The 24,473-nt window shown below is 37.4% G+C and overlaps 1 protein-coding gene across 1 annotated transcript in view; it reads right to left on the bottom strand.

The window, feature by feature from the left end:
- ADAMTS19 (ADAM metallopeptidase with thrombospondin type 1 motif 19) overlaps positions 1-24,473 on the bottom strand; it is a 118,687-nt gene that overhangs the window by 75,685 nt on the left and 18,529 nt on the right. Inside the window, exons 3-6 of the mRNA XM_057385142.1 lie at positions 16,477-16,642; positions 9,530-9,702; positions 8,548-8,631; positions 7,587-7,744 (exon numbers count right to left, since the gene is read on the bottom strand). Of these exons, the coding sequence (XP_057241125.1) occupies positions 7,587-7,744; positions 8,548-8,631; positions 9,530-9,702; positions 16,477-16,642 (581 nt within the window). The remainder of the gene's footprint in view (positions 1-7,586; positions 7,745-8,547; positions 8,632-9,529; positions 9,703-16,476; positions 16,643-24,473) is intronic.

The following is a 24,473-nucleotide window of genomic DNA, read 5'->3' on the forward strand; positions in this document are numbered from 1 at the left end:
TCAAGCTGGCATGTCATCAGAGAAAAGAAGAAAAAGAAGAGAACAGGTAACAGATTTTCATGCTGGCTTCACTCTACTCYTAGTTTCATAATTTCTCTAAGGTTTGTAATTTTGTAATGTGTAGCACAGGCTTGAAACTGCAGTCTAACTTCTGTTGTGATTGATTCCATGACTTACAACATTTTTGAGGCTTACTGTCAAGTAGTATGTTTTATCAAATTGTAAGGTTTTCATAAGGAATAGTTGCAATTAATGGCACTGGTGGCACATGACATTATCATCAAACTGCAAGTTCCTTCATTTGCATTGTGCAAAGTCAATAATTACAACACTGAAGATGATAGTCTCTTCACATAATAGAATATTCTGAAAAGATTCTCACACATAAACTAAGCATATATGTACTAACTAATAAATACACTTTTAATGACAATAATCATATTTAAACCTATTTTGATGTTAACGAACCACAAGGAAAAAGACATATTTACTATTTAGTTGGGATTTCAAATAAATGGACAACATACTAGAGTAAATCGTATTTCAGAAACTGTTTATTATTTTGATGGTAAATCTCAAAGGCACTGGTATGCACTGGTCTGTGTATTTTAGGAAAACCAGGATGTATAATATTTAAATATTTAAAACAGTTAACAGATCACTTAGACTCTATAAAGTTGAACTGAGATAAAAAAGGATGATATAAATAGTCCTTACAAAGCTCACATTTCAGTCAAACTGAAAAACAACAGTTCATAAGTGTGATAAGTTAACTTATCATTAATAGGTTAATTATAGCTATAATTAATTATAATTCTTAATAGCTATAATTAATAGCTTAATTGAATGTATAGTTAACATATCAAAACAGATATAGAGTAGTTAGGAAACCAAGGAAGGTGCTTTTGAGGGGAGTCAAACAGAATCTAGATCAGCATTAGCATGAAACAGTGATATGGWAGAAAATACATGAGTATTCCTGGTAAAGTTTAAGAAATAAATAAATTCTGATAGATGCATGTAGGAATCAAGACAAATCAAATTTTAAACATGACTCATCTGTGTAAATTTTCTTCTCACGTAGCTTAAACTGGTCCCCCCCAGCTTGATTAGGCATATAACAGAAATGAGCCTTTGAAAGCAGACAGTAGGAGGGAACAACATGTTTGGATAAAGATGAAGGAAAATATCAGAATGACACCACTACCTCTGTTCACACAATATTATGTCCAGCTTTGGTGCTTAAGCTTGAAAAAATAATTTTGTAAAATGGAAAAGGTCCGGAAAGAGCTGAAATGATAATTACATAGAGTAACCTCTGTAAATACTCTGAGACAATGAGGAGTTGTGACTTGAGCACAGCTTACAGGTATTTTCATAAGGAGGAGCTTTCTAACAGATTTTAGGAGCAAGGGTACAAAGAGATCCATGGTTGAAAGCTGAAGTAACAAAAATTAGGAGTAAGACCAACTGTCCATTCAGCAAGCAAGTAACTCTGCCAATAGTCGACTGCACAACAGTTGATCTTCCTTTCTTTTCAATTTTTGTCTCAAGACTTATCTACCTTTCTTATTCACCAGGAAAACTAAGACATAARAAAACTGTCTAAATTTGAAGTTTGGGGCTTACACGAGGTAATTGGAGATTTAAAATTCCTATGGAATACATCTGCACTAGGGAATGGAACACAACACTTTAATTATTAGAGCTTGAAAGAATAAGCTGACAGCAACAGGTAAATTCATATGAATTTTTCCCAAATCTATTATGCCAAGCTTCACCACTTCACAGACTCAGATAACTTAAACTTTAAAAGGAGGAAAACCAAAACAGCAGCTGATGATTTTAAAAATTAGTGTGATTATTTTAAATATGCAAGGTAAAAATACAGGTTTTCAATTTTATAGGAGATTCTGGCTTAAAAAAAAGAAAAAAGAAAAAAGAAGGTAAAACCTGTTTATTTTAATATGTGTGTTTTCATGTTTCCCTGCTTCCTTCTGCATCTACAATCCCATTACTAAATAATTAACAGTAAGGCCACGTGGGATTCACATGAACTTCCTTGGTGTCTGCTGCTGGTGTCAAATACATCCAATTATCAAGGCAGTAGATAAATTGAGTACAAAATTATCAAGAGAGTTGGCAGTATCAAAATTACAGTGATGAGGACAAAACTAAGAATAATCACATCTCTCACCATACATTTGCAATAATTCACTTTTCCAAAGCTGAAATTCACTAGGAATTTAATGACAGCAGTAGCAGCTTAAAAACCCAATCTCTGCCCCAAAACATCTCAGCAATTTGGTACTGCCAAATGCTCCAGGCTTTTGGGGTGAGCCTGTAACATCAGTATCATTCATGAAGGGATCTTGCACAGTCTTCTTCCTCTGACTTTCTCGAGGACTTAATTTTGGTTCAGAAAGCTAATAAAAAGCAAAGTCAGAAAAGTAACTATACTTCTTGTGTGCACTGGAAGGTAATAGCAACTCTTAAAAAAATRTTGTCCAAGCTTTGGGGAGATTTCTGGTGGGCTGAAATTATTGGAAGCAAAACCATTTATGAAATATTGCACTTTATGCCATTGTCTACTTTCATAGAACAAGGTACTTTCATACAGTGAAAATGCCTAACAGCATTATTCYATTCAAGTGTCACACAGGGCAAGAGTTCAGACACTGAAGATCTGAATCCRTACGAACACATGGCTGATGCACACTGTGAACATGGAATATCACTACCKGATGAATATTAGGAGAATCAGGGACCTACTTTCTGTCATAAGAGCAAATGAAAATGTCAGTTCTGAGAAGGAGAATAAAGAACTTGCTATGTTTCATCTTTTCATAATTCCTTGTTTCTCTAAAAACCACTGTGGCATGACAAACTGACCAACATGCAGGAAAAGCAGCAATTTGCATAATTTTTAAGTGAAGATACATTCTGTCTCATTCTTGTTTCCATACTTTTATACAATCCAAAGCTTTCRTTGCCTGATTTGCAGTAGAGGTGATGTAAGAACTTAAGCACCATCACAGAACAGCTGGGAATGCCATGGGCCTTTTCCTGCCTTATTTCCAGTTACTTAAGTCGGGTCAAGCAACCCACGGATAGCAACTGGTAATGTCATCTCAGTGGTCACCAAAGTGAGGGCTTGTCTGTGCACACTCAGACTCTTAAAAGGCAAGGAGGACACTGATGCGACAATGCTGCATTTTTTTCCTCAGAGAAAATAATCCCCAATAAAGTCTATCTCTAAAGTAACTGTGCTAATTTATAACTTTCTGCTGTGTATACAGTAAAAATCACCTGATAGAACAGGTAGTTTTACTAAGATAATCCTTAAAAAAACTTCTGTCTTAATTATCACATTGTCTTTATATCTATCCTCCCTAGCAATCTTTCATAAACATTATAAACTCTTTCTGCCTTTCTTATACTTCATGGCACCATATTTTAAGCAGAATAATACTTCATCAAAATAAGCCAGTTTAAAGGGAAACTAAACAAAAACTGACATGGTGTAACAGGACCGAAGTAAATTGAAATGAATTGGTAGCAGATTCATAGGGATCATTACAGCCTGCTTGGGCAGCAGAGAAAGCAGTGGGGAGAAGCTGGTTTTGCTTTCCTCTTTACAGAACAAATGCAAAAAAAAGTTTTGAAGAGTACCTCTTCCCAGAAAAGGCTATGAATGCCTTTTGGGTKTTGAAAAACAGTCTCTGTAACATCCACATTATGCTCTTTACAATTAGGCATTAAAAATTACCTCTGCAGACCACKTAACACTTCATTTCTAATTCTTTTGGTTACTATACCAAATAGGCATGTGAAAGCACAGGAACGGCTTTTACAAAGCACCCTTGCTGTTCTATTATCATGTGAGACAAAAAAAAGAGATGTGGCAATTTTTAGGAGGATTGACACAAATGTGCTGGACATCCAAAACCTTATATATTTACTTGGAAAACACCAAGCTCATCTCTATAAACTCAATAAAGCAGATCTGCTGGCCAAAGCTCCTTGGAAGTTGTGGCAAAGGAGTTTGTTCTGTGCTTGCAAAATAGAATGAGACTCTGAATTAACAAAATACACATGGAGAGCCACACATGGTGCTAGCTATACCATAAACCTGATGATATGTAGGGGGAGCCTGCATTAACAAAACGTTCCCACAGTCAGAAAATTGCTCTGGTATGATTTATTTGCAGCTAATGCAGCTCTCAGGTGGGAGGCAGTACAATCTAGAGAATAATACCACTGAAAAAGAGAATCATTAGAAGAACAGATCTTTAATTTCTGGCTCCAGTACTGACCTGCTATCTGACATCTAACTGATCTACTCTCTACTTCAATTTCCTAAAAACTGACCAGCTATTTAATCTGAAAAATTATATTTAAACTCACAAGAAAAAAACTGTAGAGAACCCTGGAACAAGTCCAGAGGACAGCCACAAAAATGACCTGAGGGCTGGAGCATCTCTCCTATGAAGAAAGGCTGAGACAGTTGGGGTTGTTCAGCCTGGACAAGAGTTCTTACTACAGCCTTTCAATACCTAGAGGTGGCCTACAAGAAGGCTAGAGAGGAATTTTTTATAGGGGTATGTAGTGACAGGACAATGGGGAATGGCTTTAAACTGAAAGAAGCTAGGTTTACATTACATRCAGGGAAAACAATTTCATTAATATAGATGTGTGARGCACTGGAACAAGTTGCCCAGAGAAKCTGTGAATGCCCCATTCCTGAAAGTTTTAAAGGCCAGGTAGCATGGGGCTTTGACCACTCTTCTCTAGTACAAAGCATCCCTGCCCATGTGGCAGAGGGTTGGAACTACATGATCTTTAAGGTCCATTCTAACCCAAATAATTCTAGCATTCTTTGAAATCAGAATATATTTATAACAAAGCAGAAAATACAGTGATTACACTTTCGCAGAGCTTTTTTATCATTTAGAATCACAGAACCCCACAATTTTTAGGGTCAGAAGGGACCTCTGGAGATCATCCAGTCTAATCCCCCTGTCAAGGCAGGCTAACCCTCAGCAGGTGACACAAGAACATGTCCAGGTAGAATGGAAGAGACAGAGACTCCATGACTTCCCTGGGCAGCCTGTTTCAGGGCTCTGACACCCTCAATGTAAAGAAGTTATTCTTCATGTTGTTGTGTAATTTCTTGTGTTTTGGTTTATGGCCACTGCTCCTGATTCTGTCACTGGGCACTAATGAATAGTCTGGCACCATCCCCTAGGCACCCACCTTGGAGACATWTATATTTATTGGCGAGATCCCCTCTCAGTCTTCTGTTCTCTGGACTAAACAGGCCCAGCTCCTGCAGCCTCTCCTCTTAAGAGAGATGCTCCAGATCCCAAATCCTCTGTGTTGYCCCTGTTGGACCCTCTGCAGTAGCTCCTTGTCTTTCTTGTATTGGGGAGCCCAAAATTGAACACAATAMCCCAGATGTGGGAAAACAGAGGGGCAAGATCCCCTTCTTCAGCATGCTGGCCACATTCTCCCCAATGCACTCCAGGACCCCATTGGTCCTCCTTGCCAAAAGGGCAKGCTGCCAGCTCATGGTCAGCTTTTCATTCACTAAGACTCCCAGAAATGCTGCATTAAATAAAAAAAAAAGCTGTGTGGACAGAAGCACTGACTGTTGCAGACATTTGCAGGCTACTGACTCTAGGTAACCTAACTAATGCCTCATTTGCATCAGTTCAGAACGCCTCTGACTCCTCCCATAAAGGCTAATTAGGCYGAAGACGAAAAAATGAGAGAGAAAAGGTGCCACATGCTTTATTCCACAGCATCTTACTASTCAAGAGGTACATCTCAGGAGCTAAAGAATGCAGCCTTAGGTTCACTCTCCTGCCCCATACGGGTTTGAAGCATTTGATACTCCCTCAAACTGCTGCTGCTATTGCAGACTGCTGGCTGCCTCAGCTGTCTCAAATAAGGAAGCCCAGGGATAAGGTCTACAGCAAACAAGCAGTACGCTATTGCTCATTATCCTTGAGCAGTCACAAGGAACATCCACATGTAAGGAAGTGTACTCCCCTTTAGCCATCCTGATTAACCCAAAGCAATGTATGATACTCACACATCCTTTATGCCTTTGCCTGAGTTCATTCTTTCCTACTGCTTGCTTTTCTTCTCCATCTAGACTTCCTACACACACACACACAATGCACTTGCTACCATTAAAATCAGTTTGGGGCCTTAATCTGAAAAATTTATTTCTAGTCTGTCACTCCAAGTATGTTTTCTGATGAGCAACTGAAAATTTGCTGCAGAGAACATTATTTCTCACATATTCCACCAGAGTAGAAAGGACCCTGTGAGGACTGCTGCTTAGCTAATGCATAAATGTGTAATAAAAATTAATCTGCCCCTCAAAACCCTGATAATCCATAAAGAGGACATACACATCAAATAAAGGAGGATGGCACAGAGTGAGAAGTGTGGGTTTTCCTAACAAGAGATAAAGGACTGAACAGCAAAAGTACCAACAAAGCTGCTGCCACAGACAGTCTGGACTTCTAAATTTTCAGCTTCCCTTAAGTGACTGGCTCTCCAAAACAAGAAAATTTAGTGAAGCATTTTTTCTGCTTCAGAAAATCGAAATASACAATAGATATTGGAGTAATCAGAATGCAATTAATTTAAAAGAAAAACGGATTAGGTTCTAAGTTAAAGTGCTCTRAATAAATGGCAAAAGACTACATGTAAGTGTAAAGATTACATGTGATTTTAGAATACCATGTCACTGACCAGCATAGGATTGCACAGTGGTATTCCACTACCGCCAATCACTGAAACCTTCTTTGGAAGGGAACACTGAAGGTTATCCAGCTCAAGATCCACCTCAAAAATGGCACTAAGTCCAACTCTAGGCTGGTTGAACCACTGTGTCCTTTCTTCTGGATGATGTCTGTACACTGGCTGAACACCAGCATGCATCCCCCCGTGCAGGACTCAGAGCCGAAACCATGGCAGTATCTGCTCGGAAGGAAGCAGGTGAACTGGAGGCCTATTTACTTCTCAATGTGTGAAATGCCTGACACTTCAGAGTTACAAGGAACTGCAGACCTGGAATCCTACCATGGTGGCTGCAGAGCACACACTGAAGATGAGCATGAGGTACCTTCATCAATGAAACACACTCATTCTAGGTCAGTAAGGCGGAAGCACAACTCTGGCCTAATCCTGATCTAGCTCCGAATGGTTTAAATATGCTTTTGTGTTTTGAATGAAACTACAGGTCTRTGCGTGCTGCCTYTTTTAAATGAAGGCACATGGATGAAGAATTCCAACCTCTGCTATACAGCTAAGCCCTTAGCTACACAGCCAAAGACAAAATAAGAGAGTAACCTGTTKATCATTTCAAATGTTTACCTTTCAGGAAATACTGCTTTCTGYACTACCTTTACCAACACTTCATCACCACCTTTGAGATCAAGATGCCTCAAAATGCTACTTTCCTCATTGCAAACAAACCTCTTACTGTGCTGGCCATCTACAAAATCCTTTGATCTATGTTYACATTGGGCTTCTGTCTATTTTTTAAAGTTCGTCTTTCACTACTTTACCTTGTGATCAGTATGGCTGCATCAACTGAAGACATGTCTTCTCCCCAGTTTGTTGACATTTCCAAGTGTATATCATTCTTCTTGCCAAATTCTTCATGTTGCCATTTACAAAAGCTTTCCAGCATTTTTTCACCGTGATGTCCGATATACATATCAGCCTGGAAATAAAAAACAATTCATACTATTGAAATTGGGATTCTGTAAATAGAATTCAGAAGCTTTTTTGACTGACTTATCAAAAATATTCTGCTTTTTGTGACATAATGAAATAGGAGCAGAGACCATCTTTTCCTCATGYTAAAGATACAAATGAAGACAGTGCATTGAGCTTGTACATGCACCTATTCACTCAAACTTTTGTCTTATTTATCTGCTCATTTTTCATTATCCACAGTGAGGAAAAGTATGATTATGTTAAGATTCAGAATTTGAACAWCAAATGTGATTACTCCAGCTGCTAAGAGGAAGTGGAGAAAGAAATACTTACTTATTCATTGGAAAATTGTCATTTTTAAATTAGAACTATTGATAAGGGAATGCCATTTCCTTATGAACTAAGCACTATTTCAGCTTTTGTTTGTCTAGGGATTAGCCAACAAAGCACATCAGTCCTCTTTCCACTATCCATTGGGCTTAAAGGAGATTATCTTTGTATTGAGACATGTGAATGCATAAAATGTAGAGCAGAAGCAGATTTTCTTAAGATCTACCTGATTTCCACAAAGAAAATTTGATTGACTTTTAATTGCAAGCAAAGAAAAGTCTCAATACATGCAGCACATAAATTAGGAGAAGTTCAGTCTTCATGGCAGCTGTTCATCAGTGCAAGTCACTAAATAATACACAAAAGCTAACACAAAACTTTTGGCCATTGAAGTTCATGAATATTATGAGCTTCTGTGAGCAGCAAGCTAAGCAGCATTTCCCTCTACAGGCTAAGACAAATGTCATAAATACTTACTGGAGTCTCATGAAGGAGGACAAGCTTGGTTACCCGAAGATTTACTTGCAGTCCAAGACTCTTGTGTTGAAAAAGATTAAAAACCTAAGACACAAAAAAAAACAACAAATAAAAATATGAACTTTATTGCACACAACACACTGCACACTAAAAATTAAAACACCAAGGAATCTCAAAAAACTCTCATACTCTACTGTGACTACTGTGACTGCTTAATGTGAACAGAATATTAAGATAATGTACTGTGTTGGTCTTCTGAAGGGAAAACAGAGCTTATTGGGAACATAAAAGAAGATTTTTTTTTTTCTCAACGGCCATGACCACTTTGTAAAACTGTTTCTCCAAGTATTTACACACACATTTAATACTGTTCACATGAAAATTTCTGTTCAGTTAAATCCATGATCGTGGACCMGATGGTCTGAGCCAACCTCTAACTCTCTAACTCTTCCTATCATTCTTCTTAATCATTCCTATCTTCCTAGTTAAAGCTTATGTTAATTGCTCAGCTAATGCTCTTTCTTTAGAACAATCATTCCTTGTATATTACAGATGCTATTTTTCACTGCTTTATGCATCAAATGAGTGCACAGATGGAGCTGGGAGGGAATGTAATTGTCCAATCAATCACTTTATTTTCTTTCCACTACCACAATCCTTTTCCATAACAGTGACTCCATAACAAGCATAGATCAACAGAAACTACCCAATATCCCTACCTTTCCAACAACAACAGGGGCTTGTAACCAAAATGTCATCTTGTTCTCTCACTTCTAGATCCCCCTGAGATCCGGCAGTACGGACAAGCCTGCAGCACCATGTTTTTCTGCTGCCACACACATGGACTAAGTCTTGACAGGGCTGCTGATGGTCATGTACTGGCTGTCCCTTATGGTCAACATCATCAGAAAGAGCTGTCCATGATCAGCCCAAAGTGCATGCATTGTTGGCAAAACATCAAAATTAGTTTTAAATTTCCTACCATGTTTAAGATGGTTAGAATAAATCTCCTGGCAGCGTCGGTTCCATGATACAAAACCATAGCTGGATCTGCCACCACAACAGTTTCTATGTTGTACTCCTGAGGTAACTTGTAAGAGTATCGCTTTCCTCTTCCACTTTCAGACACTTTTTGATTCTTGGATTTTCTTTTATCTGTAAACAAAAACAGTGCTTGAGAAACTTGTCCTTTAAACTACCCCTGTGGTACTTCTTTGGATTTGTTACCCTTGGTTATGTTATAACTCTCATTTTGCAGAAAGYAATAGCTGTGAACTTAAATATATAGGCTTAGCTTGGCCCCTGCCAATGCTAAGGCTCTCACAGAAGGTCTCTACTATGTATAAATATTAGCTCATACCAAGAAAACAGACATTTCATCCATCTGTTCAAATAAAGTCAGAAAGACTACTTGCATCCTTTCCCCTAATGTATTTACAAAGAGAATACGTGTCTCTTACTTTGGTTTGTGGGAGAAAAGTCATGTAGGGTCTAAAACAAAAACAGTCCCACTCACATTGCGGAATTGTTGTCTGTCCATCTTCATAAACCACAGAAAATATCGTGACGTAATTACATCTTAGCAGCCAAGACAACAAATGCAGATTCACCACAAAATCAGTATTAGGTAAATATATGGAACAAATCAGTGATTTTCAAAGATGAAAGACTATTTCAGATGAATGATACAGGCTTTTTAGAAACAAAAAGATGAATTCTTACAGAATTCAGTTCAATTCTTACAGAATTCCATTTCAAAATCAGTGCTGCTGTCATTACAAGCAGCTGAAGCAAAGGAACAGAACCAAACCCTGGAAACAGGCCTCCAAACCTACAGAAAGCTACAAATTGAAAACATGTTACATTTATGGTAAGRCTGAGGTTACTGATGGTGTTAATTTTAAGTTTCCCTTCCAAAAACCCAACAAAATCCCCATTACTACTACGATACATATGAAAACCCCTCACCCAATCACACAGAAACAGTTCAAGCCAGAAGGTGGTGAGATTTACATACAGCAGTTACCAGTGACATTTTAAATTATCTAATTTTTTTAAAAAATGAAAAATTAAACTCCTTGTTGTAAGAACCAAATTTTGTTAGTTCCTCTTGAGAGGATGTAAAACTTCTGTGATTTATGTCACTGAAACCAAGTGAAGTTTTTTCCAGCATCCACAATGGAATATCAGGCTCTCTTTTCACAAAAAAAAAAAAGAAAGAAGTAATGTTTGAAATTAGATGACAATTACATTCTGGAAACAATCACATGTTCAGAAATTTTGAGAACATGCTTTGCAATTAATCAAACTCATCTTTAATAGGAAAGTTCCTGCAGTGTATTTTATTATACATGACTGCTCTCCAAACAATAAATCACTCTTCAGGAAAATGATAAAATTAACTCACCAAGTCAATTAACTCGCAAAAAAAATTAAATATAAAATACCAGTGGAAGAGGGGGGCTGTGATTTTACTATCTGTTTAATATGGATTTTATGTAAATATAATGTAGATACATATTTTTCAATGCAATGTACAAATTATGCACACTTAAATACTATCTTTCTCTGTATCATTTGTAAAATACTACCTATGTGACTTATTTAGTCCATTACACTGCATCTGAGAAGATCTTGCTGATCCCTATACAACTCATGGCAATGTAAGACTTGCTAAACACATTTACTAAAGGTAAAAAATTATGTATTTTCCAGAAATAAATATTTGTTTTTTAATTATCTAGAAGTAGAAACAGCATACAAATTCAGGCTATCTAAAATAAAAGCCTCTTATTCTGATCCTTCAGACACTTGCTTAACCTTAAAACTTCTGCTAGACTCTAGCCTTAATCATGCTTGCTAACTGTGGATCTATAGCCCAGTTTATAAAACATAATATGTGTTTTCATCGGTCTTTTGAGGATAACTTCTAAGGAAACCTCAGCATTAGTATTTGTGCCAAAAARCCCACACCCTAGAAGCTATACAACTATGGCTTACCATACAAACATCTAATGCTGCAAGGGTACACTATAGTTTAAAAAGTAAACTCATTTGGGTTAAAAAATATCTCTTACGAGCCAACTGGACAATCTGCTTTCCTCCTAGGGCAAAGTGCAACTTCCAGCAACAATTTATTCACTGTTCACTTCTCTGTAAAAAACAGAAGCTAGTGATTGAAACTTTAAATTTAATCTTAGCATGTACAGAGAAGTCTCTTAATACATCTCTCTAAAAGTTACAGCTAGCAGTACATTTCTACTGAGAACTGACAGCCCACCATAAAATTCCGGTGTTGTGCAAAACACTGAGAACACTGTGGTCCCATAAACTGTTGAAACCTCTGCCTTTTGGGATTGTAGTGGATGAGATGACTACACAGCTCTGCAGACAAGCTGTCTGCCCATCACTTGCCTCAGATATCTCTCCCATTAACAAACCAATGGACAATCTGTTCTTGGCCAGCCAACCTTTTCCAAATTGCTGGCAGAAATCCCCATCACGAGTTCTCATTTATCTGAAAATTGCAGCTCTTCCCTRTGAACTTCAAATAAATGGAATTAGTTATTTTGGTACTACTGGTATTCAAACAACTGCCACAATTGCTGCCAGTTAACAAGCAAAACAGGCTTCAGGCAAAAACACTTGTTCCTTTACATACTCATAAATAAAAATTACAAAGAACTGGTCATTATTGAAGGTGAAGTATGTAAGAGGTAACTGCTACAAAAAATCCAGCTACATCAAAATGTATGCGTTAACAAGATAAAATTAAAATTAAAGATGCATAAATTCATCTGAAAAATTTAATTACATTGCCAAAATAAAAAATCAATTCTACAAGAGGGTTCTGTGCAATAAGACTTTCATTTTGTGCTACTATGGAAAATAAGAAGATTCCATATCCATTTATTATTTAAACTCAGTTGACTGAAAGGAAAGCTAGGAATAATACAGTACTCCAGCAAGAAGGCTAAAAATAATGCATCAAGTACATTTGACATTAAACACACAACTAAGAGAAAACAAGAAATGTTCACAAAACAATAACTCCACCCTAAAAAAACTTAGGTTAAAATCTAGCTTCTATAATCACAGGTCACATAAAATATCTGAGCCAACATTAAGAGGCTGTGACTACAGGACTCCGGGACGCCTACAAGTCCTCAGGCACAAAAGTATTTCCTGAGTACATGCACATGAGGCCCAGACTATAGAGGAATCAGCATCATTCCCCAGGGGGTACCCTAGGCATACGGAAATTGCAGTATTCTGTCTACCTAGGGAATATTCAGGAGCTTAAGAAGCCATGAGCTATACCTCTCCTATAATTTGAACAGGAATTTAAATACTTTTCTACTGAGTGACAACTGTTTTCTGACCCAAGGAGCAGAAACAAATAATAYCTCAAGTAGCACCAGTCTCCATCTGGTGCAGTCTCACAGATCGATGACCAAGACTGTTTACACATTTTATTGCATGACTATCACACAGAAACTGGCTGTAGAGCAAGAATCAACAGCCCTCCCAGCTSACTGCCCAGTCTACATCCCATAGAGTAAAACTTCTGCTTTTGATTGAGTGAAACTTAGTAAGCTTATTCCTGCAAAATTACATCATTCTAAGAGGAAAAGCACACTTCAAACTCAGGACAGTATTTGTTTATGGCCAGAACTAAGAAGTAGAAGAGGAGTCTTCCAATCTCACAAATTCAAAGGGGATTCAAAATTCCCATTCACTCTCTCCCAGGCAAGAGATTTCTTTTTACCCAACATGCCACATGCCTGGACTATGAGTTCAGCTCACTGTACAAACTTCAGTCTGGAACAAGTGCTTCAGATTAGGTAGAAGAGAAAGATCTTAGCTTCCCAGCATGGCTCTTTGCTCTAGTTACAACTGCCTCTCTCACATTTCCTCCATGTGAACACACTTCTGAACTTGTTTCTTCTAAGGGTTTCATGGGCCATGTGCTGCGGACAGGTGTGTGTTGTATGGTCTGTGTATGTGYAACTGGCTCTCGCATGTAATAAACCATACACACTTACAACGAAAGGATATACATGGACACTGTCAACAATCAAGAAAGCATCTGCTTCTGTTAGTATGATTCTCTCCCTCGCCTAATTAATAAGAAAACCACTCCATTCACAAAAACAAGCTCTTTGTTCTCCCCAAACAAGTTTGGCTGTGCAGCAACTTTCAATCCAGCCCTCAACGGTYTCGGACAACAAACAATACCTTCTTTGATTGCCTCTGCTAGTTCTCCATGAAAAGCTACTATTCCCAATAGTGATCCTTCAACACCTCCACCACAGACATTCATTCCTTCTGATAATTACAATTCATCACTGGCAATACACATTTGCTTGATAGGTAGCCAGCCTTTGAGATCAATTTGGATCAAAACCAGCAACAGAAATACCTGTCCCTCCTCTGACACACAAGTACTGCAGAAGCAAAAGATACTGTTGTAAGATAGGGCCATATTGCTCGGAAGTTGCTGCATTACCAGGGTTCTAGCCACTCTATGTCACACTCTACCAAAGGCAGCTGAGACTATCTCAGAGCCCCACATACTYATCTGTTTTATTTTTGTGTAATTGATTTGCTTAGTTTATTATTTGACTTAGAATTCTCAAGTATTTATATAAAGGCTATGTTTTGATGCTTCAATTCACTTTAAAGGCTGTGTCTGTGGCATAAATACCCTGGTGACATTAACTAGCTTCATGTCACACCGACAAATTGCTGCCAGTGTAGACAGAGCTTTTAAGCACGTAAGTTAACTGTGGTCCCTCTTAGTAAAATCACCTGTAGCAGCAAAGTGAGGGATTGGTCTTGCTAGAAAATCAGCATTGGTTAGAAACTACTGATATTTACACCCCTTGGCAAAAATGATGTGTTAGAAGTTGCTACTCAGTTATGCACAGCTTGAACTATTTTGAAATTTCAAAGCTGGTCGTCAATATAATGAAACTTCCTTCAAGAAGGTATTTGATTCTCTGTTGACAGATTATTTACAAGTCAGAGCTTTGATTGCAAGATTATTACAAAAGAATAAGCTGATTTTCCCATTTTAGAGTGTAGGGGAAAGCGAAAGTATATTTGATAATGAACATCACACAAAAATAATGTCCTTAAACACACAAAAATAATGTCCTTAAACACACAAAAATAATGTCCTTAAACACAAGTTTGCATCTTCACTGATTTTCATACCCCTCACAGTTTGCTACTTGTGAGAGATACTCCTCTCCCCTTTTGCAGTGCATATACCGTGCATACTTTTCATTTTCTCATTCTCRTACACATGCAGTCATGCATACTATAATTCACTTCTCACTAACAGGGAGGAATAAACAGCTTTACTTAATGTGAATAACTTTGGCTAATACAAAAAATTTCACTTTCAGATATGCAGTGTCAAGGTAAAACAGTGCCTAGAAGAATAACATAGAGCCTACTGAGGAAGTTACATGTCATTTATTTCCTCCCACTGCAAAAARAGCCTTGCTTTGATTTCAAACTCTGGATGGATGCTTAAATATAAAAACAAAACTTCCAAAATGGAAAAAAAAAACCCACCACAAATCCTGTCACATTTTTTTTCTGGAACTACATAAAATAGAGCAGTATTAATGTTCAGGAAGGATCAGACAGCCATGGAAAAGTATAAGTTGAAAATGATCTCCAGTGGGCATCTAGTCCAACCTCCTGCTCAAGTCAGTGAAAGTATCAAAGATCTGCTCTCTCAGAGCCATTTCTAGCCATTCTTTATAAATACCCAAGGATGCAGATTTGACAGCCTCTCTAGGCACCCTGTTCCTGTGATAAGCATTCTTGCTGAGATTTTTTTTTTTCCTTATGGAAATTGAAATTACCTTGAACACAAGTTACAACTGTTGTCTGTCATAGCATACCTCTAAGGTCTGGCTTCATCTTCTCTCTGCAGACCCTCAGGCACCAGAAAACTGCAGCTGCATCCTTCCTCTATCTTTCCTTACCTATTCAAAGTAATTTAGTTCCTTCTGCYTCATCCCACATGTCATATAATCCAGCTCCCTAGCCATGTCAGAGCACTTCTGCCACTTCCTTCCATTTTGCCAGTGTCTCACTTATAAGTGMAAAACATGCCTACAAATGGACACTCATTCTGGTTTATTTCCTGGAGAAAAATAATTTCTCACAACAACATTAGAAACACCCTCAGTTCATGCTGAAGTCAAAGGACTGAGGTGTCCTCTATCTTTGGAAGAAGCGGAATAAAAACAAGTCATCTTTCAAAAAAGTAATTTTTCCCTTCTCCACTAAAAACTATGAAGTCCTCACTATGTGCCAAAATTTGTTGAAATCCTATTTCAATAACTTCTACCTGCCATTGAGAAAGATGCATTAGGATTGTTTCACACACACCTTCTAAGTGTCAGTCATAGGACAAGAACTCACTTCAGTGAGTTCTCATAAAACTCACTACAGTTCAGACACATTTGGAAGGTCAAGTCTCATTACTAAACAAAACCAGAAAGAAATCTTTAAAACACTCCTGTGTTTTAAATTAAGAAAATTTAGGTTGGGGTTTAAAATTAAGTGCAAGGATTCAATGTAGTGAGTAATTACGCAGCCCTGAAGACAGAGAGGGACAAGAAATAGATTTCAATTATTAACTTGAAGTAAAAAAATGAMCTAAAGATTTCTACTTTCAAACACCAATGGATATTAAGAAGCAGCATCTATTCCTCAACAGACAATTCCCTCTCCCAGCAAGTGAAACTGCAGCCTTAGCATGCCACCTCAGAGTCTGCCGTAGGGTACAGCTACAAGAATAACCAGATATGCTTTTGCCAGCGTTCTCTTTTTAACTACTATCTGCTATTTTCCTCAAAAATATATTTCCTACATTACAACTTTTCAGTGCGATTTGTGTATTACCTGTAACAACACCACAGTACTGATTCTCAGAAGGCGGCTTTTCGGAAATTTTCTCCTCTATGGACCTTTTTCGCCTGTACACCCTGTGTGCATGCCCTGTCACAGTCAAAGTGCGGTTGAGTGGCTCAATAAATATGAAGTCCTCATTAATCTGTATAAACCCCATCTGCAAAGGAAAACAAAAGGAACATATCAGGTAAGAATTTCTTAAGCTGTGCACAGTCCTGCAGGAGAAAAAAAACTCCACAAAATTCCATTTAAGAAAACATTTCGTTTTAGTAACCTTATGAGCAAAGTGACTACCTTTGTATTTTACAAGTTCTCTACTCAAATGAACTAGAATAAATTTAATTTATTTTGGCTAAATCTGGGTGGGTGGGTGGCTACATGCCAGTAGCATATGCACAGTAAAAGATACGGAATGGAATGTTAAAAGTTTACTTTGGGAGACCCAGGGGGTCATTTAAATATGTACATGTACAGAAAAGTCGGCACACTGGTTTTCTTATTTATTATTGTCACATTTTTAGATAACTATATTTAAAGAAATAACAGGCATATATGTAAGGCATATAAATACATCCTGAATAAATATGAAAGAAAAAAAAAAAGAAAAAAGAAAAAAGAAATCTTGTGGCACTCTTTTTGCTTCTTTTTTTCAAATTAAACCCAAAAATATTTTTTAAAAGGCAGAAATCCCTCCTTTGCTGCCAGCAGTTACACCAGGAATATATTTGAATACAGCCATTTAGTTGATTAACTCTTCCCATCTCAACATATTTATACACACAAAAATACATGAAAAGTTAACACACCAGATGCATAGCTAATATAACAAGAGTGTAGCCAAAGTTTAAAAAAATTACTATAAAACATACTAATATAAATACYACACAAATAAAATTCAGCTCAAACAGTTAAACTGCCAATACACACAAGTTCCGATCAAGAGTAAAGCAGGAGACAGCAAGGTTTTGTGGGGTTTTTTCCCCAGATCAGCAAGACTGATAGTTAATTTCCCCATTCTCTACAGTTAAAAATCTATAAAACTGTTTTTTAAAGAAATAAAACAATGTGATATATTTGGCTAAGATAAGTAAAAAGCTCTTCTGTATGTTTCTATGTAGCGTCAATGGAGAGAAACAGAAAATAACTGTGTTTCTTCTGGAATCATGCAGGTGCCATACCACGTTGGATATTCGGCCTGACAGATGAGCAAATCATCCAAAAATAGTCTGACTCAAGTAAGAAAACAAAATCAAAATTTTTATGTGGTACAAAACACCATTTCATTTAAACACAAGTGGGCATTACTTTAAAAAGAAAAAATCCAACAGCATTTCTGCACAATCACATTAAATAAATGTGAATGCATTTAATTTTTCAATCAGCTACACTAGCTACAGAATCCTGAACAGGTGTTGAAAGGTCATCATCAACACTGCACACAAACACAGAAGTATCAGGGGTTTTGGCTGTTCCTTTACCTTTTTGGACTTGCTTTTTAGGTTCACTTCACCAAGAGCTTTAAATGTCACATATTAGAAGATTAGTTATGTATTGCTAAATGCTTTCTGTACACCTACAAGATAACACTTCTATGTATCTTGAAAAAATGATAGTTTTACAAAACAATCAACTTGTCCTACATAACCTACAAAATATTTTTAATGAATTTTTATTTAAAATAGTAGTAAAATGCACAAATTAGTTTTCATTTCATTTTTACATCTAATGCTGAATTTCACTCAGGCATAGATTATTTTACTTTTTCAAAGGATTATTCAGCATACAAAAGATATGGACAAACTCTGAATGTGGAATAGGAGCAGCAGCCCATTAGGTGGTGCTGCAATTTTCTCCTGTCCACCAACAAGAAACAAGGCTTTAGTCCCTCCTGAACAAAGACTCAATCATACAACATCTGCCACCTTTCTTGTGTCTTCATTCTCTTGGTGAAAAATGAAACCAGGCCTTTAAGACAATGTTCTTCAGACCGCCACCTAGATGCACTGAAAAGTTGTACTAGGACCACCGACATTTAATGTTTTCTTTCAGCTCCTTCATAAACTGAAGTTGAATTCATTGGTAATGAAATCCAAAAATTATTGCCTGTTTCCTGAGTCCGAAGTTAAAGAACCGAACAGTGATGTGAAGTTATGTATACTCAAATGGGCAATTCTCAGACAAATCTGGATTATCAAATAATCTCTGATGCCATTTTGACTGCTTTTGGGAAAAAAACGGATATTTTATCTCCAACTTTTGGATAATTTCATAGGTAGAAAACAGTTGGTGAAACTGTAGCCTTGTCAACCATGCCCTTATTTTTTCATAATCATTACAAATGGAGTTATGAAGATCTTTTAACAAAGTAAACACAGAAAAGAGAGAGGTCAAAGCCATGCACTAAAACATTAGAGTTTCATTTTCAGATACTAAATGCCAGGGCCAATTACAGCCTTTTGTAATTTAAATGGCAAAACTTCTATGTCATGAAAATGCACAGCAAAACAAAGATTAAGAAGATGAAAAAGCACAACCCTAATAACCATCTGGAATAGAACTGTGAGTTACGGCTAACTGACTCATCTGAAAATCACCATTAAAAAGTCCACCAATTGAAAAGTCTCCCAGGATGCTGGGCTTATCTCAAGTAAAAATAACATAACATGCTATTCTTTCCCCTGCTGTATCAAGTTTCTTACCTGAGAAAAAAATAAGCAAACTTAAATTTGTAACACACACATCTCAGTAGATTTCAAGCCCAGCCCCATCTCATTTGTCAAAAATATCSTCAAATTTTCTAAGTATTTACGAACTCAGTACTTCCTCTGCATTTTATGCAGTAAAGAGAGACCTTAAGTATAGAGCAAACTTCACCTAATGKGCAAACAAAACTTGACTTGCAAAAAATGAATTGTTTGCCAAATTTGRATTGTGGGAAACCAAGAAAAAAAAMCCCAACACCTTTCCCCAGCACTCAGAGTGGCACAGGGCAGGTACGGAACAGTGGGTGTGGTCAGCGTGTTAGTTTATCCTTGCTACTCTCTCATCCTCCCATTTCACCCTTCCTTCCCCGATAAATGTTCTAGAGCGTAGATTCTCYGTGGCATGCAGGGACATTTGGGGCATGCCCACCTGCTCTCACCTGGGGTTTTCCATAGGGAAAACCCCTGGAGGACATGCAGTGAGGATATCTGCTCCATCACCTGGAGCACCACCTCCTCCTCCTTCTCTACCTTTGTATCTGCGGGGATGTTTCTCTCATATTTTCTCGTCATTCCTCACAGTGCCAGCAAAAGGACAACTTTTTTCTCTTTTCTTTCCTCAGAGGCATTGCTCTCTTGGCTGCAGGGCTCAGCTGTGCCTTCYGGCGGGTCCAGTGGGGTCTGTTGGTTCTGGCTCTGGCATGCCTAGTAATGGTGTACTCCCTAAGTGAGCAGTAGATTCAAAACTTCCTAATCCTCCTCTGAAGCAAACTCCCACAGTGTTACACCTTTCCTGTTCTTTTGGCCCTTCACCCACTCCACAGGCCTCTTAAACTAGATTTCAGAAAGAAATGGATCTAGAGTTGCCATGACAAGARCCAAATAAAAATGTTCCCTTTAGCCAACTCTCCACTGTCTTGTGCAGCAAATGTACACAATGAGCAAGGACAAGCTGTGCAAGACTGTAATTCTCTATGCTCCCACCATACTGCCCAAGGCAAGTACCAATGGGAAAAATGCATTCCTATCGAATGCATAAAATGTATGCTACTTAGTACACATATTGCATCCATTAGCACCAAAACATTAATGCCACATTTGCAGTACAAAAATGAAAGGTTCTCTTCACTGTAACATGCAAAAAAGCCAAATCTTCTTTACAAGTTCAAGATTTATTTATTCTGAAACATAATCTGGTAATAGGCTTTGTACTAGTTGTCAAATGTCCCAAAACTGAGGGTTCATTCCTGAGTAAACAGGCAAAAACTTTAATTCATGTATCAGTATCTCCCTCYGAAGAAGGTTTTTCTCCATGATTTTAAAAATACAGGTTTAATTTAGTATCATGATTCTATCAGAACCTGACTTCAGCTGAAAAACAACAAAAAAGTTACGAGCTCATAGTAATGAAAATAATAAAGCAAGCTCACATGATTTTTCAAACTGTGTAAATAAAAGCGCAGGAACTTCATAGGCTCTTACTCCAGAACACTACCACTTTCCATCTATAAGAACCTCCATTGCTGAGGGCTGAAGAAATGAAAGTGCCAGCAACTTCTGTCTTCAATTAGCTGCGTTTCAAAGCCATGCACATCAGACACACTGCGCTYTTCCTCATGGTTTTCTCTACCTGTCTGCTCACTTCATTCTGCTGCTTGGAGTTAGGAGACATCACAGYGGGGAGAGAGTCATTACATTGTTGGCTGGCATCACTGTTGGCTGGCTCTCAGCTGCTGCCATAGTGCTCAATCCAATYCTTTCTGGGATATTTCTCAATGATAGGGCTGTGCTCACAGCGTACACATACATGCACAATGCTGTATCTTACAGCCCTGATAGAGCCTTAGGTTTAAACTGTCATGCAGAGACCACTGGGTAAAAAGCACACACTCAGGTACCCCCAAATTTGAGTTTTGTAGAAACAAATTTTCCACAGCCATTAAATCCTTCCAAGCTCCTCTACTTCCAGTCTGGTTTAAGATACACACTTCCCTGAATTTTTAGTAAAATCATTCACCACCTCTTACACACGGCAGCAACTCTCTGTTCTTCTTATTATAAATACCAGCTGGCTGTAGACTCTTGCAGCTTACACTGTCACAAAGTTCCTTGGTTCAGCTTGTGACACTGTTTTCAGAAAAGCCAGTGCAGTTTCAACTGCTGCATACTTGAACTTTGACAGTCAGAGGAATTTAGCAGAACTGACAAACTGATTGTAAAATACCAAAATTATATGTTCAATCCTCCTTTCTCTTCCCTTGCCCAAGAAGCTCTTGCCCAGTTTCTGGTTGACTAAYCTGTGGCTTAAGAGATCGAAACACCTGAATTTAAGAAACACCTGTGGCAAAGGTAAACACACCCCAACACATGAAAAGACTGAAAAGCTGTGTATTTTCTCAAAGAAATAAAAACCCAACAGAAAACCAATCATCTGGAGCTCTCCATTAGTGATTGTAGCACCYAGTATCAACACAGTCCACGCATATTATACAGAATAAAAGACACTGTCTCAAGGGAAGCACCAGCTGAGAGAACAATTGGCTGATTCTTCTACCAACTTACCAAACACAATGGAATTTTRGCTTTGTCTCAAAGTCATAAAAACTCATTTCATCTTACCATTCTAACSAGGAAATCAAACATATTAGAATATATTTATACATCACTTATGAACTGTAGATTTGCTTATAAATTTCACCTGACCATAGAAACAAACTCAGCCAAACTCAACATGCTAAGTCAAAACAAATTTTCTTTTTGTCATATGCAGCATGCATTATTTCATTATTTTCATTATACCACCTTGATTGTCACTGCTTAGGTCCTGTAGTATTGGAAAAATAATGAAGAATAAGACACAATGCAGAATATACAATGCAAATTGCCTTGTATTATAGTAGATCCACATATCAAGTCCCTACCCATGCAAGATTTTGTAAAATAAAAGCTTTCTTGCACTTACTCTTATAACACAAATCCTTTGTCAGACTACACTTCTTTCTACATTTCTTTGCTGTGATTGTTATAATAGTTTCAACAGAACTTTACTCTTCTTATTTGAAACATTTCATATTTTTATCTTCTAATAGTCCAAAATATTTCCAGTACTGAACTTTATTGATCTATGGCCATTATTTTAGTTCCAACTGATCCAGAGTCTACATTGCTTTCCTTCTGGGACAGCTTTCCAGGTCATCGCTCCAGGTCCCTTGATACTCACTCCAAAGTTTTTATAAAAGGTAATCATCCTGAACTGCAGTGCCTACTGCACGATGAAAAATTCACCAGCCTTTGACTGCTGCTTGATGAAACAGGCTTTGCTGCAACACTGAGATTAGCTCAGCTGGGTAGTGCCAGATGCCAATAACACCAAGGTTGTGGGATCGATCCTTGTGTGGGCCACTCACTTAAGAGTTGGACTTGATCCTTGTGGGTCCCTTCCAACTTGGAATATTCTGATTCTGTAATTAGCCTTGTACCAACAAATTAATTCCCCTCTCTGAACATCAGCAAACAGAGCAGCAAGCCCCATTTCAGCTGTCATTTCACTGCAAATTTGTGAAATGAGAAAAAAATTTCTGTATTTTAACATCCTCCACCACTTACATATGTCTGATGGTTCATAATGATCCTGTGATCAGCAAATATACAATTTTTTTCCTCCTGTCACTGTTAGCTAATTCACTAGCCTATCTGAAAATCTGTAAATGTTTAAAAGTAGTAAGTCACAAACAGAAGCAACTTACCTTTGCTCTGGCCACAACCTTTGATCTGTTTAATTCTCCTTTGTCTCCAAGGTCTGAATTTACCACTAAAGGAGGGTCAAGTCTCTAGGTATCGTTACTGATCTTACCTCTGGCTCATATAAAGAGCATCCAAACTAGGTTTTTCATGACTACAAATCACAGGGATCCTTCCATCAATAGAGGGGTTTTCCTCCTTTGAAAACATTTCACCAGCTAAAACACTGCCTTCTTTCTACCTTAATATGAATGACAGTCACACTGAAAACCAAGCAAAATTTACTGGAACCCTTTCTCTCACTCCATCCATTAAAGTAGTGAGTGATGGACTTCAGGGCAATCATAGGAAGTTACACCAAAGGTACACCTTCCACCAAAAGTCAGACTCAGCTTCACATGGAGAATGAAGTCTTTGAGAAGTGAGAAATCATACAACAGACAAAAACATAACAGGATGACTAAAGGTAACAATTTATATGCTTTGCTACTTCCAAATTATTATTTATGGTCATGGCTACATATGCCGTTCAGTTTTCATAAAATTACCTTTTTCTATCTCAGTCTTTTAGATCAAACTAGTTTTATCTGTCAGTCTTTGGGGCTACTTACTTTTCCTAAGGTAAAAGGCAAGTAACATGATAAGGTGGTGAAAATTGTTTCACCTAAGTAATGTGCCCACAAATTCATTACAACATCATGTATGCTTTCACAGATTTTCCTTAGAAAAAAAAAAGAGCAAATTTTAAAAAGCTTATGAAATTAAACATATGTTGCTGTTTTCACAGATTTATTGCTTCAATAGCACATTGTAAATGGACTCCACTGTACATTCTTATTTTGGCAGTAGTTATGCTGAAGTACAGTTTTGCTGTAGTTTGTTTCAGTTTGTCAAATTAATAGTATAAAAACACTGAAATGGCCTCCATGCTTGAGAATTCATCTCAAACCCTCTAGAATCTTGAACTGAGAAGGCACTGAATATTTTAAGAATACACAAAAAATTTCAAATCAATAGTGATTTCAAAATCACTGTAACTCAAATTTCACAAAGCTAAACCTTAAAAGGCAAATAGATACTGATGTTGAGTGAAACCCTATAGTTCTTATGATGACTCGTCCTGGGACAACTACAGAAACCTTATAAACAATTACTACACTACACAGACTGTCCCATGAACTATATTTGCATCTGCTGTTCTTTCTCTAAAAGATACAGTACTAATCTTCTCCAGTTTGAGGTAACTGAAGTATCTTTAACAATAATTCATTGAAAACTACTTCCATAAGGCAATTTTAAGTCCTATTTTCAAATGCTTAAAGCAGAAAAGTAACAAATATGAAACACAAACTCTAAACCTAAATGTAGAATTCTTGTTATATAGCCTATTTTTCTAAAAAATGGATAGCAACCAAAGCATCAGTGTCTAACTGCAGRTAACTTATTCACAAGGTCACTATAGATAAAAGTAACCCCCAGGGACTTGAACAGAAAGTCCAGAAAAAGAATGTCATCCATGAGCCAGATAAAAGCATAAAGAAAGCA

The sequence above is a fragment of the Malurus melanocephalus genome, unplaced genomic scaffold (assembly GCF_030028575.1).
Source record: "Malurus melanocephalus ecotype Western Australia unplaced genomic scaffold, MMel_1.1 scaffold_15, whole genome shotgun sequence".
NCBI classification, from domain to species: Eukaryota; Metazoa; Chordata; class Aves; order Passeriformes; family Maluridae; genus Malurus; species Malurus melanocephalus.